The sequence below is a fragment of the Scyliorhinus torazame genome, chromosome 9 (genome assembly GCF_047496885.1).
Source record: "Scyliorhinus torazame isolate Kashiwa2021f chromosome 9, sScyTor2.1, whole genome shotgun sequence".
In the NCBI taxonomy this organism is placed as follows: Eukaryota; Metazoa; Chordata; class Chondrichthyes; order Carcharhiniformes; family Scyliorhinidae; genus Scyliorhinus; species Scyliorhinus torazame.
Window position 1 is genome coordinate 58,885,167 of NC_092715.1, and position 20,826 is coordinate 58,905,992.

At 45.0% G+C, this 20,826-nt stretch overlaps 1 protein-coding gene across 2 annotated transcripts in view; it reads right to left on the reverse strand.

Annotated features, from left to right (window-relative positions):
• Nucleotides 1-20,700, reverse strand: part of LOC140429224 (uncharacterized) — a 77,784-nt gene extending 57,084 nt beyond the window's left edge. Inside the window, exons 1-4 of one of the 2 annotated variants that reach the window (XM_072515968.1) lie at nt 20,508-20,697; nt 14,569-14,782; nt 9,585-9,661; nt 992-1,074 (exon numbers count right to left, since the gene is read on the reverse strand). In XM_072515968.1, coding sequence (XP_072372069.1) covers nt 992-1,074; nt 9,585-9,661; nt 14,569-14,771 — 363 coding nt within the window. In that variant the 5' untranslated portion in view covers nt 14,772-14,782; nt 20,508-20,697. Of the gene's footprint in view, nt 1-991; nt 1,075-9,584; nt 9,662-14,568; nt 14,783-20,507 lie in introns of both variants that reach the window. The other variant, XM_072515967.1, reaches the window with a different exon arrangement.
• Between the last annotated feature and the right edge of the window lie 126 nt (nt 20,701-20,826).

Genomic DNA, 20,826 nt, shown 5'->3' on the forward strand with positions numbered 1-20,826 from the left:
CAGAGAAATTCTGGATTTCTCCTCCATGTTATGAAGAGTATTGTAGCTGCTCAGCATCTCCTGCGACAACATCGCTAAGATGGATTGCTCACAAAAGTGAGGAATTAAGTACTGAGCCAAGAAGAGATCCCACCTCAGAGCGCTGCCAGCAAATTTGATTAGCCAGCAGCACTCTAGTCCCTGCTGCCCAAGCCCAGAGTATCCAGGACCCAATAAGCTGGGATGGGGGGGGGGGGGGGGAAAAGAGAGAGAAGAGGAAGAACTGTAGTGTCAGTGATAATAGGAAGCTGTCGATGGAGGAGCTCTGACCTCCCAAACCCCCACCTTCCCACAAGATGCCTATTTACTTTTTGAGATTCGCCACGTCAATTTGAAATTTTAGACTTGGCAGGAAACAGCCCTTAAGTGGTCGATAATTGCCCATTTAAAGGCCTCAATTTGGACAAGGATGAGAAAGCTGGCCTAGGCATCACCTGCCTTCGCGTAGAATTGCAGAGATGTCAGGGCAGGCAGGAATCCACTGGGAAAGCTATCCAAGACATTTTATAGCCACCTCTGTCTACAAACCCACCTGTGGTGGACCGTAACATTCTGCCCATGAGCTCATCATTCTAAAGTGCACCATATTAACCCTGGTGTCTATGGTTTATTAAGTAATGGATATCTTAGAACATAATTAAGACTATAAATTTAATTTTTCTTCCCGAATTGATTATCTGGTGCTAGAATTTTAACCAACTGAAGGAAAATAAATGATTACTTTAGTTTGCATCTGTTCATTTAGGTTTTTGAATTTTATTTTAAAAAATGTAACTCATAACGAAAACATAAATACACCTTTTACCCACATATGGAACACCACAGATGTACAAAGGAAATGTAACTATGCTTGCGTAGAAGCCCCATTAACCAGTACATTGTATTCTCAGCAAAGGTCAGGATGTAACCTAATACAAGAAAAAACATTCAGAACACAGAGATAAATACTTACCCCACCTCCTACAGGAATCTTGTCCACCAAAGATTTTGCCTTCAGATGCTTTTCCTGTAAAAGCCTTTGTTTCTGTTGAAGACCTGGTTGATCAAATATGTAAAATAAAAGACTTCCAATTTTACTTTGTATGCTACAATTCTGCAAGTGCAATTTAGCTTTTAGAAGAACAGTTTTAACATATTATATAATAATTTTTGCTGAAATCTAGAAAAGGTCAGGTTTAATAAGCAAATATGCCTCAGACAATTCAGTTTAAGAGAATGTGCATTGGTAATTAACAGGGGCTTTCATTAATTTAGCATGAATAAAACAGCAGAGGCCATAATTGCTCGTTTCTTGCTGGAAGGTCATCAGCAGATAAAATGTAGGCCAAATAAGAAAGAGTTAAACATTTGAGAAGTTTATAAAAAATGCTCAATTGTAACATGTTACAACTGCAGCCAATGCCAAATGTGTCCTTCTCTCACTGTCAGTTGCAGATAGCAACATAAATGTCAAATTCCCTTGTTCTACCAACAAAGGAGATCCAACTTTATAAATGAGACTTAGGAGTTGCTGCTGGATTCACCAGTTTTGCTTCTGCTCAACGTATAATGAAGAACACCAGAAAATGGAAGTAAAGAGGCAGCCTGAAAAAGCACTGCCATCACAAAACCAGCCTTAAAGCATAAAGGCAAAGAGACTTTTCAACGTATAGCTAAAGATACCGCCAGATTTTTAAATAATTGCTTGGATGCCCTGCCAATCGCCATTCATAAACCATGGAATTCCTACAGTGCAGAAGGAGGCCATTCGGCCCATCAAGTCTGCTTTGACTCTCCAAATGAGCACCCTACCTGAGCCCACTCCCCCACCCTATCCCTGTAACCCCACCTAACCGTTGGGCACTACGGGACAATGTAGCATGGCCAATCAATCTGTCCTACACATCTTTGGACTGTGGGAGGAAACCCACGCAAACATGGGTTGAATGTGCAAACTCCACACATTCACCCAAGGTTGGAATTCAACCCGGGTCCCTGGCGTTGTGAGGGAGCAGTGCTAACCACTGTGCCACCGGGCCTACCTCATAACTGCATTGTTATCTTAATAATCCAAGTCTGATTGAAATATTTCTTCCAATTTGCATCTGCAGTGAGCTTTCATGGTAGGACATCGAATCCTTCAGTGTTTGTGGGTTATATAGATGCATACCATAGTGAGGGCATACATAAATCTTGCACCCATTGTTTACTATTTTGCATGCATATCAAGTTATATCAACTGAGCTAACCACTTAATATTTTTATTTAGATTTTTCCAATACTAACTTAGGAAGTTCATGCTTGCAATGTGTAACTCTGCAACTAAATGCTTATAGTGTGAAAAGATTGGGGACAGTTCTATCCTTCACCAATAAATTTTCTGGATTAGAATGGTCATTGTCCAATGGCGAGGAGAGGCAATGCTGCTGATTCTGGTAATTCCAGTGTAAACTGGAGCCCAAAGCCCACACCAGGTTAGCTCCTGCTGCCCTGGGTGATGACATCTTCCACTGCAACACCAGCAAGATCACTATCAGAGACTAGTAAATGCACCCTGCAGCACCTACCTATGCCTAGTTTTGAGTGATGACACTGCTTTTGTAAAATTTTCACCGTCTCATCATTTGCTCACTCTCGATCTTGGATAGGCAAGCGACACAATCTTTGGACTTCTCACTAAGTATTGTCTATGTTTTAGAACTGCACAGAAGTGAGTAAATCAATCTCCCATCGTTGTTTAATGGAGAGATTTTTAAAACATTTTTTAAACTGCTCTTCTATGGAGATGAAGGCTATCATCAAAATCATCAGGCCTGAGACTGAGACAAGTGCAACTTGCAAAACTATAACCATCATTCTGTGACGGGGTGTGCAGGGTCCTAAATAGGAATGCTGCCTCCTCTTAACATAATTATTTAAAAGCATGGAGGTAAAGAGCTACATTCACCCCAGTGTGACATTAGAGGCATGTATCCAGATCATGGCTGGGGTTGTCAAGCCTTCAGCATTCCAGCTGCCTTAAAGATGTATGGTGAGGCTTCCGGTTGCGGCTATGCGGAGCTAAGCCGCACGATTCGGCAGCTCCCGCTACCACGGACTTTCGGGCTCGCTAGAGGAGCCCCAACGGAACTTTTTTTTGACGCAACCAGTGGGGAAGGGAAGAGAGAGGTCCCCCTCCAACTTCTATGAAACGGACCAGAAGTGCAACGGCCAAAGGAGCGGCACTGGAGCAACGGGAGAAGCGAGGGAAAGAAAACAAAATGGCGGCGGCCAGGGACAAAGGGGAGCTGCAGGAGTTCATCACTGCTTCCAGGAGCAGCACGAGGAGATGCGCCAGGAGATGTTGGCGCCTATGCTTTCGGCAATTGAAGGACTCGGGATCACCCAGAAGGCCCACGAAGTTAAGATCCAGGAGGTACAGAAAAGAGTCAGTCAGAACGAGGACGAGCTCATGGGCCTGGCAATGAGAGTGGAGCAGAACGAGGCGCTACACAAGAGGTGGGCGGGAAGACTTGAAGACCTGGAGAACAGGTCGAGGAGAAAGAATCTGCGGATTCTGGGTCTCCCTGAGGGAGTGGAGGGGGCCGATGCAGGGGCATACGTGAGCACGATGCTCGAGGCGATGATGGGCACGAAAGCCCCTTCGAGGCCGCTGGAGTTGGACGGGGCACATCGGGTGCTGGCGAGGAAGCCCCAGGCAAATGAGCCGCCAAGGGCGATGGTGGTGAGGTTTCACCGGTTCACGGACAGAGAGTGGGTCCTGAGATGGGCCAAGAAGGAGCGGAGCAGTAAGTGGGACAATGCAGAGATCCGAATATACCCGGACTGGAGCACGGAGGTTGCAAAGCGGAGAGCGGGTTTCAACCGGGCCAAAGCGGCGTTGTACTGGAAAGAAGTGAAATTCGGAATGCTGCAGCCAGCGCGACTGTGGGTCACATACAAGGACCAACATTATTACTTCGAAACGACTAAAGAGGCGTGGACCTTTGTACAAGCCGAAAAGTTGGACTCTAACTGAGGGTTTGTGAGGGTGGGGGGGATGTTTGAGGTTTGATGTGTGATGGTTGTTGTATATAGGGGGTCAATCACGCGCAGGAAATGTTACATGGGCTGGGGGAGAGAGACAAGGCCGCGACAGGAGCTGCGCCAGAGGGGGCGGAGCGGGCTTTGGAAAGCGGGTTTTTTTTTCCCGCACGCGGGAAGAAAGGCAGGAAGGGGAACGAAGGAATGTATACGGGGAGGTCAATGGGACGGCGGGGGAAGCCGGGGTCAGCAAGCGTCAGCTGACTTACGGGAGTGACATGGGGGGAGCAAAAAAGCTAGACAGGGGTCTAGCTGGGGAGGGGGGGGGGGGGGGTTGCTGCTGCACTGGCCGAAAGAGAATGGGACACAGAAGAGGTGGTCGGGACGGGGGTCCCCCGTCTGGGGGACTGGAGGGTGAGGAAGGCGTGGACATGGGACGGGCCCAGAAAAGGAGATGGCTAGTCGGAGGGTGGGGGGAGCCCCTCCAATCCGGCTGATAACGTGGAATGTGAGGGGCCTGAATGGGCCGGTGAAGAGGGCTCGAGTGTTCGAGCACTTAAAGGGACTGAAGGCAGACGTGGTCATGCTCCAAGAGACACACCTGAAGGTGGTGGACCAGGTCAGGTTAAGAAAGGGATGGGTAGGACAGGTATTCCACTCGGGACTGGACGCGAAGAATAGAGGGGTGGCAATATTGGTGGGAAAGCGGGTGTCATTTGAGGCCAAGACTATTGTAGTGGACAATGGAGGGTGATATGTAATAAGACCATATCACATAGGAGCGGAAGTAAGGCCATTCGGCCCATCGAGTCCACTCCACCATTCAATCATGGCTGATTTCAACTCCATTTACCCGCTCTCTCTCCATAGCCCTTAATTCCTCGAGAAATCAAGAATTTATCAACATCTGTCTTAAAGACACTCAACGTTCCGGCCTCCACCGCCCTCTGTGGCAATGAATTCCACAGACCCACCACTCTCTGGCTGAAGAAATTTCTCCTCATCTCTGTTCTAAAGTGACTCCCTTTTATTCTAAGGCTGTGCCCCCGGGTCCTAGTCTCCCCTGCTAATGGAAACGACTTCCCTACGTCTACCCTATCTAAGCCATTCATTATCTTGTAAGTTTCTATTAGATCTCCACTCAACCTCTTAAACTCCAATGAATATAATCCCAGGATCCTCAGACGTTCATCGTATGTTAGGCCTACCATTCCTGGGATCATCCGTGTGAATCTCCGCTGGACCCGCTCCAGTGCCAGTATGTCCTTCCTGAGGTGTGGGGCCCAAAATTGCTCACAGTATTCTAAATGGGGCCTAACTAATGCTTTATAAACCTTCAGAAGTACATCCCTGCTTTTATATTCCAAGCCTCTTTAGACGAATGACAACATTGCATTTGCTTTCTTAATTACGGACTCAACCTGCAAGTTTACCTTTAGAGAATCCTGGACTAGGACTCCCAAGTCCCTTTGCACTTCAGCATTATGAATTTTGTCACCGTTTAGAAAATAGTCCATGCCTCTATTCTTTTTTCCAAAGTGCAAGACCTCGCACTTGCCCACGTTGAATTTCATCAGCCATTTCTTGGACCACTCTCCTAAACTGTCTAAATCTTTCTGCAGCCTCCCCACCTCCTCCATACTACCTGCCCTCCACCTATCTTTGTATCATCGGCAAACTTAGCCAGAATGCCCCCAGTCCCGTCATCTAGATCGTTAATATATAAAGAGAACAGCTGTGGCCCCAACACTGAACCCTGCGGGACACCACTCGTCACTGGTTGCCATTCCGAAAAAGAACCTTTTATCCCAACTCTCTGCCTTCTGCCTGACAGCCAATCATCAATCCATGTTAGTACCTTGCCTCGAATACCATGGGCCCTTATTTTACTCAGCAGGCTCCCGTGAGGCACCTTATCAAAGGCCTTTTGGAAGTCAAGATAGATAACATCCATTGGCTCTCCTTGGTCTAACCTATTTGTTATCTCCTCAAAGAACTCTAACAGGTTTGTCAGGCACGACCTCCCCTTACTAAATCCATGCTGACTTGTCCTAATACGACCCTGCACTTCCAAGAATTTAGAAATCTCATCCTTAACAATGGATTCTAGAATCTTGCCAACAACTGAGGTTAGGCTAATTGGCCTATAATTTTCCATCTTTTTCCTTGTTCCCTTCTTGAACAGGGGGGGTTACAACAGCGATTTTCCAATCCTCTGAGACGTTCCCTGACTCCAGTGACTTTTGAAAGATCATAACTAACGCCTCCACTATTTCTTCAGCTATTTCCTTTAGAACTCTAGGATGTAGCCCATCTGGGCCCGAAGATTTATCAATTTTTAGACCTCTTAGTTTCTCTAGCATTTTCTCCTTTTTGATGGCTATCATATTCAACTCTGCCCCAACTCTCTGGAATTGTTGGGATATTACTCATGTCTTCTACTGTGAAGACTGACGCAAAGTACTTATTTAGTTCCTCAGCTATTTCCTTGTCTCCCATCACTAGATTACCAGTGTCATTTTGGAGCAGCCCAATGTCAACCTTTGCCTCCCGTTTGTTTTTAATGTATTTAAAGAAACTTTTACTATCATTCCTAATGTTACTGGCTAGCCTACCTTCATATTTGATCCTCTCTTTCCTTATTTCTCTCTTTGTTATCCTCTGTTTGTTTTTGTAGCCTTCCCAATCTTCTGACTTCCCACTACTCTTTGCCACATTATAGGCTTTCTATTTTGCTTTGATGCATTCCCTAACTTCCTTTGTCAGCCATGGCTGCCTAATCCCCCCTCTGATAACCTTTCTTTTCTTTGGGATGAACCTCTGTACTGTGTCCTCAATTACTCCCAGAAACTCCTGCCATTGCTGTTCTGCTGTCTTTCCCACTAGGCTCTGCTCCCAGTCGATTTTCGTCAGTTCCTCCCTCATGCCCCTGTAGTTACCTTTATTTAACTGTAACACCTTTACATCTGATTCTACCTTCTTTCTTTCAAATTGGAGATTGAATTCTACCATATTATGATCACTGCCTCCTAAGTGCTCCCTTACTTTAAGATCTTTAATCAAGTCTGGCTCATTACATAACACTAAGTCCAGAATGGCCTGTTCCCTCGTGGGCTTCATCACAAGCTGTTCCAAAAAGCCCTCCTGTAAACATTCAATGAATTCCCTTTCCTTGGGTCCACTGGCAGCATTATTTACCCAGTCCACCTGCATATTGAAGTCCCTCATGATCACTGTGACCTTGCCTTTCTGACATGCACTTTCTATTTTGTGGTGCATTTTGTGCCCCCGGTCCTGACCACTGTTAGGAGGCCTGTACATAACTCCCATTATGGTTTTTATGCCTTTGTGGTTCCTCAACTCTACCCACACAGACTCCACATCATCTGACCCTATGCCGTTTCGTGCTATTGATTTAATTTCATTCCTAATTAACAAGGCAACCCCGCCCCCTCTGCCCACCTCTCTGTCTTTTCGATAGGTTGTGAATCCCTGGATGTTTAAATGCCAGTCCTGAACCCCCTGCAACCATGTCTCTGTGATGCCTACCACATCATACCTGCCAGTCACAATCTGGGCCACAAGCTCATCTACCTTGTTCCGTACACTGCGCGCATTTAAATATAGCACCTTTAATTCTCTATTGACCGTCCCTTTTTGTTTTCTTAGTGTGGTGGACCTTGGTTTACTGAGCCTTTCTATACACTGTGCCATATTTTGTGGGATGGGGACTATCGTAACCTATCCTGAGTTTTGTCTTTTCGTGCTTTTTTGTATTCCTAAGCAGCTACGCTTCCCACTGATTACTTCACCTCTTGGTTCCCTGACTTTCCCTTCCCCCCCCCCAATCTTTAGTTTAAAGTCCTATTGACCACCCTATTTACTCTTTTCGCCAGAACACTGGTCCCAGCTCGGTTCAGGTGGAGACCGTCCCAACAGTATACGTCTCCCCTGTCCCAAAACTGATGCCAGTGTCCCATGAAAGGGAACCCCTCTTTCCCACACCACTCTTTCAGCCACGTGTTAACTTCCCTTATTCTTGCCTCCCTATGCCAATTTGCACGTGGCTCGGGAAGTAATCCGGAGATTATGACCCTTGAGGACCTGTTTTTTAATTTGAATCCTAGCTCTTTATAATCTCTAAACAGGTCCTCTTTCCTAGACTTGCCTATGTTGTTGGTACCGACATGGACCACAACAACTGGATCCTCCCCCTCCCAATGGTGAGCGGTAGGCTGCAAGGGACGTGGGTGGTGTTGGTAAATGTATACGCCCCGAACTGAGATGATGCAGGATTCATGAAGCGCATGTTAGGGCGCATTCCGGACCTGGAGATAGGAGGCCTGATAATGGGAGGGGACTTCAATACAGTGTTGGACCCAGCACTGGACCGCTCCAAATCAAGGACTGGACTCAATGAGAAAGACCATAGGCACGATCAAGATATGAGCCAACTTGACCTGTGCAGAAGAAAGCATTTCTCACTGGGCTGAAGGTGGGGAGGATCACTCGTGACTCTGCTACCTCCCCATTATAGGGTGTAGATGTTAGGTCCACTAGACTCTCATAATGAAGGCAACCATATCCAGCCTCAACATCATTTACAGTAGAGATTTCTCAACTTTTCATCTCTTAAGGGGTGGTGAGGAGGATGCTGTACATTTCCTGCAGGAAACACATTGATTCAGCAGACAATCCTTAGTTTCTCTGACCCACTTGTCTCATCTCACTTACTGGCTGGGTGACATATTGCTTCACCCAGTTAGTGCTTATTCTCGCCAGCCCAGCACACAGTGGGCTCACTTCTTTGAAGCTACAGCTAATCTAAACTCCAACTCCAATGACAACGCCACGGGCTATGATTCCAACTGTATGCTGAGGCAAGGGATTCCTCAGATACCCCATGCAGCCAGGAGGCAATGAAAAAAGTTGAGGGACTTTGTCAGTCCTGTGTGCTGTTGGCAAAATAGGAATATCGGAGCAGGAGTAGACAGTTCAGTCCATTGAGCCTTCTTCACCATTCAATGCAAACATGGCTGATCATCCACTTCAATGCTTCCTTCCCCCCCCCCCCCCCACCACTATCCTTATATCCCTTCATGTTGTTGGTATTTCAAAATTTGTCAATCTCTGCTTTAAACATATTCAATGACTGAACTTCCATAGCCCTCTGCGGTTGAGAATTCCAAAGATACACAAGGTTCTGAGTAAAAATTGCTCCTCATCTCGATCCTACTTTAATTTGACTCGTTAACCAAAAGTTTTTATATTTTTGTTGTTGGTGTCAGTGGGCACTTCGCTCTTCTTTATTAGCAACTTTCTGGTTGGATCAAAAAAATAAATAAAAAGCAGACTAAAACTGGAAGTTGCTTAAGGGGTGTATGCTTGGGTGTGGATACCTTTAAATAAATGCTTATAAGTGCGTAAAAACTGACTCCAGTGCCATATCCTTCATCAGCTGGCTTTCTGGAAAAGGACACGGTCATTCCACCTTTATGACATTTCATTTGAAGTAGTCAGATTTTATCAAACCACCAACTCACCTGGTGTCATTCTAAGCATCTCAAGATTTGGGCTGACTGGTTTTTCTGACTTTCTTTGGTTGTTTTCAACACTAGATCTGTACAACATAAAACATTTTTTTTTTTTAAAATTACATGGGGAACTAAAACATTTTATTTCCTGTTCTGAAGATACCAGGATTATCATCTTCATTGACGGCAGAAAGAAGGCAGTAGTGGGTAGGCTGCTTACTTTACATCACCTCCTTTCCATGAGTGACTGATCCATTTTGTCCAATTTCCACCATCCAAAGTTGGTGGTGGTGATTTAACTCTTGCTGAATCTTATGGGTCATTTAAAAGGTATATGCTACCTTAAGTGGCTATTCTTTACTGTGAGCCAAGTCAGTGGCAGGTAGTATCACAGCCAAATCCAAACCTGCTGTCACCCCATTCACTTTCAAGCGGGTGTTTTGTGTGTATATGTGCCAATCCAGAGTGGGAGCCCTTAATGATTTTCCCACCTTTCTCTACGAAACCAATAACAATCCAGCCATTGGCCAAACTGAAATGATCCAACTGAGATGAATCAACTGTGCAAAATTCAGGAATTGAACTCCATACTTCCTGTTCACTATGACTTAGCTCTACATCATACAGCGCATTTAGTCATTGAACTATCAGGGAGCACAACAAAATATTTGAAGCCATTTCTACCATCCAGTCCAACGTATTAACAGGTAAATATTTTCATTGTGAAGAATTATAGTGAATATGGAACAACGGTAAAATACATTTTTTTTAAATTCTCAAAATCAAATGGATGACATGATTTCCTTGGTATGGAAAGCAGACAATGCTGGAGTGAGATTTCCCAAGTGGTGGGACATCACAGTGACATCGGAGCAACACCAGGAAAAACAGTGAAGGTCATGGGAAAAGTCAGAATGTCTGCCAACTGTTCAAGAAATAATGGGTCTCAGGAGACAAAGAATGCATTTTCCCACACTCAATGGGAATGCTGACAACACAAGTAGAATTTTACATTTTAAGTACAATGTGGCATTAGCTCAAAATGTTGGCTTTCCCATTGCTAGAACACTAACTCCGGTGGAAGACCTTCCCTCTATTCTTTTATGGGGAATTGTTGGCAAAGCCAGCATTTGGTGCTCATCCCCAATTCCCTTCAACTGAATGGCTTGCTAGACTATTTCAGAGGGCAGTTCAGAGTCAACTACATTGCTGTGGGTCGGGAATCACAGATGGATCGTACCAGGTAAGGAGGGTAGATTTTCTTCCCCAAAGGACATTAATGAATAAGATGGGTTTTAACAATCTATGACGGTCACCATTATGGAAATTAGCTTTTAAATTCAATTAATAAATCTGGAAAAAAATTTCACCAATAGTGATGGTGAGATTTCAACCCGTGTTCCAAAAGCATTAACCTGGGCCTCTGGATTACTAATCAAAGGACATTACCCTGACTCCCTCCCAATTAGTCCATTCCCCTCAACCGGAGGTCTATGCAAAGCTGACTTTAATCATCTTCTTTTCCGTATAAAATAAAGGAATAATTATCTGCAGCAGTAAACATTAGATTTGCATTTGCACAAGTAACTGAATAGCCAAAGAACAAAGAACAAAGAAATGTACAGCACAGGAACAGGCCCTTCGGCCCTCCAAGCCCGTGCCGACCATGCTGCCCGACTAAACTACAATCTTCTACACTTCCTGGGTCCGTATCCCTCTATTCCCATCCTATTCATGTATTTGTCAAGATGCCCCTTAAATGTCACTATCGTCCCTGCTTCCACCACCTCCTCCGGTAGCGAGTTCCAGGCACCCACTACCCTCTGCGTAAAAAACTTGCCTCGTACATCTACTCTAAACCTTGCCCCTCTCACCTTAAACCTATGCCCCCTAGTAATTGACCCCTCTACCCTGGGGAAAAGCCTCTGACTATCCACTCTGTCTATGCCCCTCATAATTTTGTAGACCTCTATCAGGTCTCCCCTCAACCTCCTTCGTTCCAGTGAGAACAAACCGAGTTTATTCAACCGCTCCTCATAGCTAATGCCCTCCATACCAGGCAACATTCTGGTAAATCGCTTCTGCACCCTCTCTAAAGCCTCCACATCCTTCTGGTAGTGTGGCGACCAGAATTGAACACTATACTCCAAGTGTGGCCTAACTAAGGTTCTATACAGCTGCAACATGACTTGCCAATTCTTATACTCAATGCCCCGGCCAATGAAGGCAAGCATGCCGTATGCCTTCTTGACTACCTTCTCCGCCTGTGTTGCCCCAACATGAAGTCAGAAGGGTGAGATCTACATGCCACTGTGAAATTCCTGATGATTTGATGTATCCCGCTTCTTAAAGAGTATTTGAGGAAGAGCCAAATGGAAACTCAAAACAGAGATTCAGGAAAATTGTTCTGAACCGTTAATAGGCCGACGGGTAGAAAGGAATGAGCACTGGTTGGGAGTGTACTGAAAGGGCATCTCCGTGCCTATTGTTGGGTCTGCCAAGCTTACTAGTTAGACCTCCATGCAAATGCTCAAATTTGCAGATGGCACCAAATTAGGGGTAGTAGATTCAGAGAGGCAGTTCATAAATCAGATTGAGCTGGAGAAAATAAGAACATAGACATAAAACTGACCTGTGAATTTTCATGCAAACAAATGAAAAATGTACATGGAAGAAAAAGAATTGCAAGGATAGTAGCTACAGGTGAAATTAAAAGAGGTGTCTCTCAAGATCCAAAGCTAAATATGCCCAATCAATGCAAAGCAACAATCAGCAAATCTACTACTGAATTCATGAATGAAATGGAGTACAAGTGGAGTAACTTTTGATGAAACTGCACAAAGAGTGCTCTAGTTAGTGCATCATGAGAACTGCGTCTTGTCCTGATTGCCAAAACATTCAGGCATTGGAGGAAAAGGTTGGACTTACAAGGGAAGATTAGATAAACTTGGACTGTGTATGAAGCCTGAAAAGAAATACCAGATGGGGTGATCTTACTCTGAGATGAGCAAGATGCTTAAGGGAACGGAATACTGTAGGCAAATCTAGAATGACACTTCCCTGCAGCACTAAAGGAGCATTGTCAAAGTCTGATTTCTGGGGTGGCAGGATGGTCATAAAAGGGCGATTGGGTTGACTGGGCTTGTGTTCAGTGGAGTTAGAAGAATGAGACGGAATCTCATTGAAATGTATAAAATTCTGACAGGGCTGGTCAGACTGGATGATATTTCCTCTATCTTTGGGGGGTGGCAGGTGTGCTCTAGAACATGGCATTACTGTAGCCACCCAAAATGGCTGATTCCCGAGTATTTGGTCAAACCCCGATCTAAAATGGCGAACGAAAGAGGCTGATGGGAAAATCAGCCAACAGGACTCAAACGGACAGCTGCAGGCAAAACAGTGTATTCGGCTCTGGGGAAGTCGGCCCAGACCGATACCTGCAACCATTAACAGCACATCAACCCAGCCATCTGCATAGTAAGCAGCCATCCCCGGGAACAATTGCTACACATTAGCAACATAAAGCCGATCCAGACTTTTCGGCGCCAGCAGTGGCTGAGACAAAGAAAGGTGGACGACCACCCCCCGATCAAGAAATCGGCCCATTATTGGAGCATATCGAAACCAGTGATTGGGACCAAGTACAATCACTTGGAACCAGGGTCAAGGTCCGCCCCGAGAGGCGGGAAGCCCCTAGGGACTATAAAAATAGGGGCCAAGTTCAGATCGACCCTTCTTCTCCTACTCGCAACCTTCGAGACCCTTCGACGAAAGAACAAGTAAGTCTTACTCCAGCGATCGCTACCAGATAGGTGTTCCAGACTATCGACCCGTACCAGCCTTTTTGAATCCCACAGGCCAGACCCAATTCGATAGACCATTCGTTTCCCTGACCTGGTGGGCCATCACCAAAGTTAAGTATTGGCCTTTAGTGGTAGGTAATAGTCTAGAAGTAGGATTATTGTTTAAGTGTTTATTGCTGTATATAATAAATGATCGTTGATTTAACATTTACTAAGCGGTGTGCTGCATTATTAATCATTACTTGAGCTTGAACCACGTGGCGGTATCAGAAAGATACCTGGCGACTTGTGAGCAAAGGTGACAGAATTAGAGCTAATAAAACTAAGGCTAATAAGAGCAATATTTCAGACTCAGGGACTCAGGTTAGGGGCTAGGCAATTTAGAACTTCAGCCAGTATGGTGATCCTGTGGAATTTTTTACCACAGAAGGTTGTTGAAGCCAAGTCACTGAATACATTTAAGAAGGAAATAAGATTGATTTCTAGGCTATAAAGGCATCAAGAAGTATGGTTGAGCGTGGGAGAAGGGCATTAAGACAGAGAATTAGCTCACGGCACCGAGGGTCCGGGTTCAATCCCGGCCCCGGGTCATTGCCCATGTGAAGTTTGCACATTCTCCGCATGTCTGCGTGCTTCTCACCCCCAGAGATGTGCAGGTTAGATGGATAGGCGACGCTAAATTGCCCCTTAACTGGAAAACGTTTGAAAACAACAGAAAAGACATAGAGAATTAGATATGATCGTATTGAATGGCAGAGCAGGCTCGAAAGGCCAAATGACCTACTCATCTCTTTTCTATATTTCTAAAGGTATCATCCTTTAGACGAGACATTAGACAGGTCATGTAGTCATTCAGGATCCAACAGCATATTCAAAAAATAATGTATACTCAAAAAAATAAACAGAAGTCCCAGTGACTTGGGGCTAACATTGCAGGTCAACCAATAATGCCAAGATTCACATTAACTGGTCACTCATGTCATGGACATGCTTATGGACAATGGCTTTTCCTTTTGTTTACATGACAGTAACTGTACTTCAGAAGGTAATTTATTCTGTGAACTTCTGCGATGTTTTAATATGATAAAACTTTATAAATGCAATAATTACAATTTAGAGGTCAGTAAGACCGTATGCAGCAAAACATGTGCTTTTTGCCTGCTTTTCTATAGTTAAACCCCAATACTCACATCAAATGATTCAGTGCGTTTGAAATTAGTGGTGTCACCAATCGCTGTCGTGGAATAAAAGCTGTTCTGCTTTTCTCACCAGGGGTCTCGATGTTTACCCTTCTGAAGAGATTCTGAGATTGCATTTTGACTCCATGGCATGGTGTGCCATCTACTTCTTGAAATTTGTTTGATCTAGGAGTAGGAGCCATCATTGGTACCATGCACAGCTAATCTAGAAAAAGGAAAGATATTAGATTGATACAAACTCCTTATTAAATGCTGAGATTTATGTATTCTGGCTGAGTATACTGGCAGCGGTAAACCAGGCACTAAAAATTTACAGCTGTCTGTACTGTTAATTCATAGTTGGCAAGATACTGAAACATTTTCAAATGTCATTCATGGGATGCAGGCGTTGCTGGCTCGGCCAGCATTTATTACAGAACCTACAATGCAGAAGGAGGCCATTTGCCCCATCGAGTCTGCATCGGCCCTTGGAAAGAGCACCCTACCCAAGCCCACACCTCCACCCTATCCCCATAACCCAGTAACCCCATCCAACATTTTTGGACGCTAAAGGCAATTTAGCTTGGCCAATCCACCTAACCTGCACATCCTTGGACTGTGGGAGGAAACCGGAGCACCCAGGGGAAACACACGCAGACACGGGGAAAAGATGCAGACTCCGCACAGACAGTGACCCAAGCTGGTAATCGAACCTGGGACCCTGGAGCTGTGAAACAACTGTGCTACTGTGCTGCCCTAAATCCCACATCCCTAATTGCCCATGAGAAGGTGGTAGTGAGTAGTCTTCTCCAACTGCTGCAGTCCCTGTAGTGTAAGTACACCCAGAGTGCTTGAGAGTTTCCAGGATTTGACCCAGTGAAATTGGAGGAACGGCGATATATTTCCAAGTCAGGATGTGGAGTGACCTGAAGGGAAACATCCAGGTGGTGGTGATTCCCATGTGTTTGCTATCCATGTCCTTCTAGGTGGTACTGGTCCTGAGTTTGGAAGGTGCTGCCGAAGGAGCCTCGGTGAATTCCAGCATACAATGCTGCCACTGTTCATTGGTGGTGGAGGGTGTTTGTGAAGCGTCGCCAATCAAGCGAGTGACTTTGCCTTGGATATTGTCAACTTTCTTGAGTGTTGTTGGAGCTGCAAATATCCAGGCAAGGGTAAAGTATTCCATCACACTCCTGACTTGTGCCTTGTAAATGGTGGCCAGGCTTTGGGGAGTCAGGAGGCGAATTACTCGTGACAGGATTCTCAGCCTCTGACCAGTTCTTGTAGCCACAGTATTTATATGGCTACTCCAGTTCAGTTTCTTGTCAATGATGTTGACAGAAAGGGATTCAGCAATGGCAATGCCATTGAATGTCAAGGGGCAATGGTCATATTCTCTCTTGTCAGAGATAGTAGTTGCCTGGCACTTGTGTGGCACAAGTGTTACTTGCAACTTGCCAGCCCAAGCCTGGATGTCATACAGGCCTTGCTGCATTTGGACACTGACTGCTTCAGTTTCTAAGGACTCCCGAATAGTGCTGAATATTTGACTGTATAATGGAAGGAAGGTCATTGATGAAGCAGCTGAAGATGGTTGGGCCTCGGACACAGCCCTGAGGAACTCCTGCAGTGATGTACTGGAATGGAGATGATTGATCAGCACAACCATCTTCCTTTGTGCCAGGCATGACTCCACCAGCAGAGGGCTTTCCCCCTGATTCCACATTTGCTCGGACTCCTTGATGCCACACTTGGGTCAAATGCTGCCTTTATCTCAAGAACAGTCACTCTTACCTCTGGAATTCAACTCTTTGTTCATGTTTGAACTGAGGCTGCAATGAGGTTAGGTGCTGAGTGAACCTGGTGGAACCCAAACGGAGCTTCAGTGAGCAGGTTATTGTTGATGGCACTGTTGATGATGCCTTCCATCACTTTACTGAATACAGAGAGCAGACTGATGGAGCAGTAATTGCCCATGTTGGATTTGTACTGCTTTGTGAGGATAGGATATACCCGAACAATTTCCCACATTGCTAGCTTAGTTTTGCACCAAATAAGTTGGCCACTGTTGATGTGTTGATGCATATGCATATACTTGCTACACTACTCACATTGAAGAATAAGCAGTAGACGTACAGTATAGAATGTGGTCATTTGACACACGCTGTACTCTTGGAAAGAGATATCCAATTTGTTGCACCCCTGCTTCAAACACTGCAAATGTGTCCTTTTCAAGTATATATGAAATTCCTGTTTGAAAGATTCTATTGAATCTGCTTCAACAACCCTTGGGCAGTACATTTCAGATATAACTCAGTGCATTAAACAATTCCCCCTTTCCCCTCTGGAAATAGTTTCTTACATCCATGGGATGGCCCTTCATAACACAAAATAAAAACTTTTCATAACTTTGAACTGTCTCTGTTAAATCTTCCCTTGATCTTCTCTGCCCTGTGCAAACAATCGCAACCTCTTGGAACATGTAAAAAGCGAAAAAATAATTAAAGGCACTGTTTTCTGAAAATGAGGTTGGGTCCTTGCAAAAGATGTATACCTAATCCATAATGCCCACAACAGTGACACATGCCAGTACAAAGCCTTACAAAACTCATTATCACATGAAACAAACTCATCTTTATTTCCAAATTGCGACAATGTCGTAAGTGCAGATATAGGAATGCCCGGGGGGGGTAACTATTCTCCTTAAAAATTGCAATTATTCTTCAATAAAAATACAACATTTGTAACAGAACAGTCAGGCATCTCAGCAAGAATTTCCTTCAAGAAAAATGAAGTATTTTTTAAGGATTGCCCTTTAGCAACTTAGTTCTTTGACGACCTACACAAAACAACTGCAACTCCCAAGCCATGGTCTCATCTAGAAAAAAAAATCTTTCGTGAATTCCTACACAGGCAATAAGAGGAGAAAGCAACACAACAGTAGGTGACAAAATCTCTCCTCAAAAGGACAACCCCCTCATCCCAGGAATCAATCTAGTGAAGCTTTGTTGCACCTCGTTTAAGAATAAAACGATCCATATGTAGTAAGATTACCGTACACATATAATCCATCAGCCTTGCAATAAAGGCCAACATACCATTTGCCCTTCCAATGCTTGCTGTATCTATATGTTAACTTTGTGTGATTTGGGCACGAGATCAACCAAATTCTTCTGAATACCTACATTTCACCCCCATAAATTTAGAGTACCCAATTCATTTTTTCCAATTAAGGGACAATTTAGCATGGCCAATCCACCTACCCCGCACATCTTTTGGTTGTGGGGGTGAAACCTACGCAGACACGGGGAGAATGTGCAAACTCCACACAGACATTGACCCAGAGCCGGGATCGAACCTGGGATCTCGGTGCCGTGAGGCAGCCGTGCTAACCACAGCACCACCGTGCTGCCCTCTGAATACCTACATTTTATTGGTTTCGTCACTCTGAAAAAAAACTGTTGCTTCTTCCCCCATTATACTCCATCTACTACTTGATGTCCAATCACAACCATCTATCCCTTTGCAACCTCTTTACAGGATTCTCTCAGCTTATCATCCCACTTTAAGCTTTGGTTCCTCATGGGTTTATGGCCTGTTTCTAATGTGCTATCACAGGTCAGGTACTTTTCATTTGGAGTAAGTTAATAACGGACTTTGGGATCTCAACCTCAAAAATAACTTTTTCACCTGCTTCTCTTTCAAAATCTGAAACTTCTCTTATATGGGAATACTTCCCTGCATACAACAGCACAAAGGATTTGCATCCTTATTTGCATTGGACAACTGACAAAACCATGCTTTTGCCACCAAAGTGGATAACCTCACATTTATCCACATTATGTTGCATTTACCAAGTATTTGCCCATTCAGCCAGCTTGTCCAAGTCACCCTGCAGCCGCTTTGCATCCTCCTCACAGCACACACTGCCACCCAGCTCAGTGTCATCTGCACATTTGGTGATAAAGCATGCAATACATTCGTCCAAATCATTAATGTATATTGGGAAGGGCAGCATGCGGTGCAGTGGTTAGCACTAGGACTACAGCGCTGAGGACCCAGGTTCGAATCCCGGACCTGGGTCACTGTCAGTATGGAGTTTGCTCATTCTCCCCGTGTCTGCATGGGTTTCACAACGCAAAGATGTGCAGGTTAAGTGGATTGGCTAAATTGCCCCTTAATTGGAAAAAAAAATAGTTGGGTACTCTAAATTTATAAACAAAAAAAGAATTAATGTATATTGGGAACAGCTGGGGTCCCAGCACTGAACCCTGCGGTACCCCACGAGTCACTGCCTGCCATTCTGAAAAGGACCCGTATAATCCCACTCTCCCCTTCCTGTCTGCCAACCAGTTCTCTATCCACATCAATACATTACCCCCAATACCATGAGCTTTAATTTTGCTCACTAGTCTCTTTTGTGGGAAATTGTCAAAAGCCTTTTCAAAGTCCAGATACACAACATCCACTGGTTTACCCTTGTCCACTCTATTGGTTACATCCTCAAAAAAGTCCAGAAGATTTGTCAAGCATGATTTCCCTTTAGTGAATCCATGCTGACTTGGACTGATCCTGTGCCCGCTTTCCAAATGCTCATTGTTTTTCTTTTGTTGGCTGTTAACCAGAGGCCCTGAAGATCTGTACAGAGCTAACACTATCACTGTTCTATCCGGCCCTGGACTCTCCTCAGCAGCTCTCTCCAGCAGATTCAGTTGTGAGATCCTGGCCAATAGATACACCGCCTACTTGTGTCTCTGGTCATCTTTTACTTGTAATAAAATAATCCATCTTCCCTGTCCTCCTGCCTTGCTTGCCAGCAGCTAGAACATGGAAGAAGCTCACCGTTGTGATTTGGCATCAAAAGCACACAGATACAGGGCACTTGATGTCAAGTGCACATGCAGGGTGCATTGACCTGCTCACAGCTGCTGCTTCTGGCTGAAAGACTGCACACAGCCTCATTTACTTCTTTTTTAAATGTTTTTTTCCAATTAAGGGGCAATTTAGCATGGTCAGACCACTCACCCTGCACATCTTGGGGTTGTGGGGTGAGGACCACACAGACACAGGAAGAATGTGTAAACTCCACATGGACAGTGACCCAGGGCTGGGATTGAACCTGGGTCCTCGGCACTGTGAGGCAACAGTGCTAGCCACTGCACAACTGTGGCACCTAGCACCATTTCCTTCTTATTTAAAAGGTGGCAGCGTCCGCCATTATCAATAAAAATGTTGGTAGCAGCCAGTGGCACTTCACCCACGATCGGGACCACCACGACAGATCACTCCACCACCTTCTCAACATCCACCTGCAACCCACACTTTTAAAATCCCTGGTCCAGAAGGACAACAGGTACCTGGGAACTTTATTCCTTCAGTGTGGACTAAAATACTGGAACTCCCTCCCAGCATGGTGGGTATACCAGCTAACCACAACTTTCTCAAGGGCAAATCAGGATGGGCAGTAAATGCTGGCCTACCGAGCAACACCCCCATCCAATAAATTATTTTGTTTTAATTTGAATATCGATATGGTTTCTACTCTGACCACTGGAACAGGTATTGAAAAGGAAGATGGTCTTTCTGGTGAGGTTCCAAGATGACATTGTTTACAACTATCAGCTGGCACGCATGCTGCCACTGCCTTTCAGAAACTAAGAAACACAAGGTGAAAAGAGGGATGCACATTTCATTAAAACTGAAGACTGACAAATAAGCAAACGTTTTGTAATTTGTTGGGCATAGTTATGTTATATTAGTCCTGTTTATGCAACCGTTTTAATGCAGTTTTCAATTCTTCTCCACTCTTTCCATTTACCGATGCGAGCGCCTATTTCTAGTATTCTGTGTTTTCATTCCCGATGGCCGGTTATAAAGTCTCCTCCGCCAGTGGCTCCTGTCTGCAAACCTGCTTCTAAATTCAGAGAGGCCCCTGCCCGAACCGGCCATACCTCGCTTTCCGCGCTTCTGGATGGGTCGCCTTCCTGTCATTAACTCATGTTGCAGTCAGTATGAAGGGCGGACGGGGCTTTATCCGACCCCCAGAGCCGAGGCTCAGTCACTCGGCCTGTGCACCCGGAGCAGCCAACCGCTCCCGCTTCAAATTGAATTTGAGCCGGCCACTCAGACACAACTAGTCGAGCGAGTAACGACCACCTCGATGTCAGCTGCAGTCGATTGGTTAGAGGGGCGGGGACGATTGTGAATGACGCGTCTGGAACCCAATCGGAGGCCGGAACCGCCTTATGCCCCGCCCCTTTTCTGCCCTTT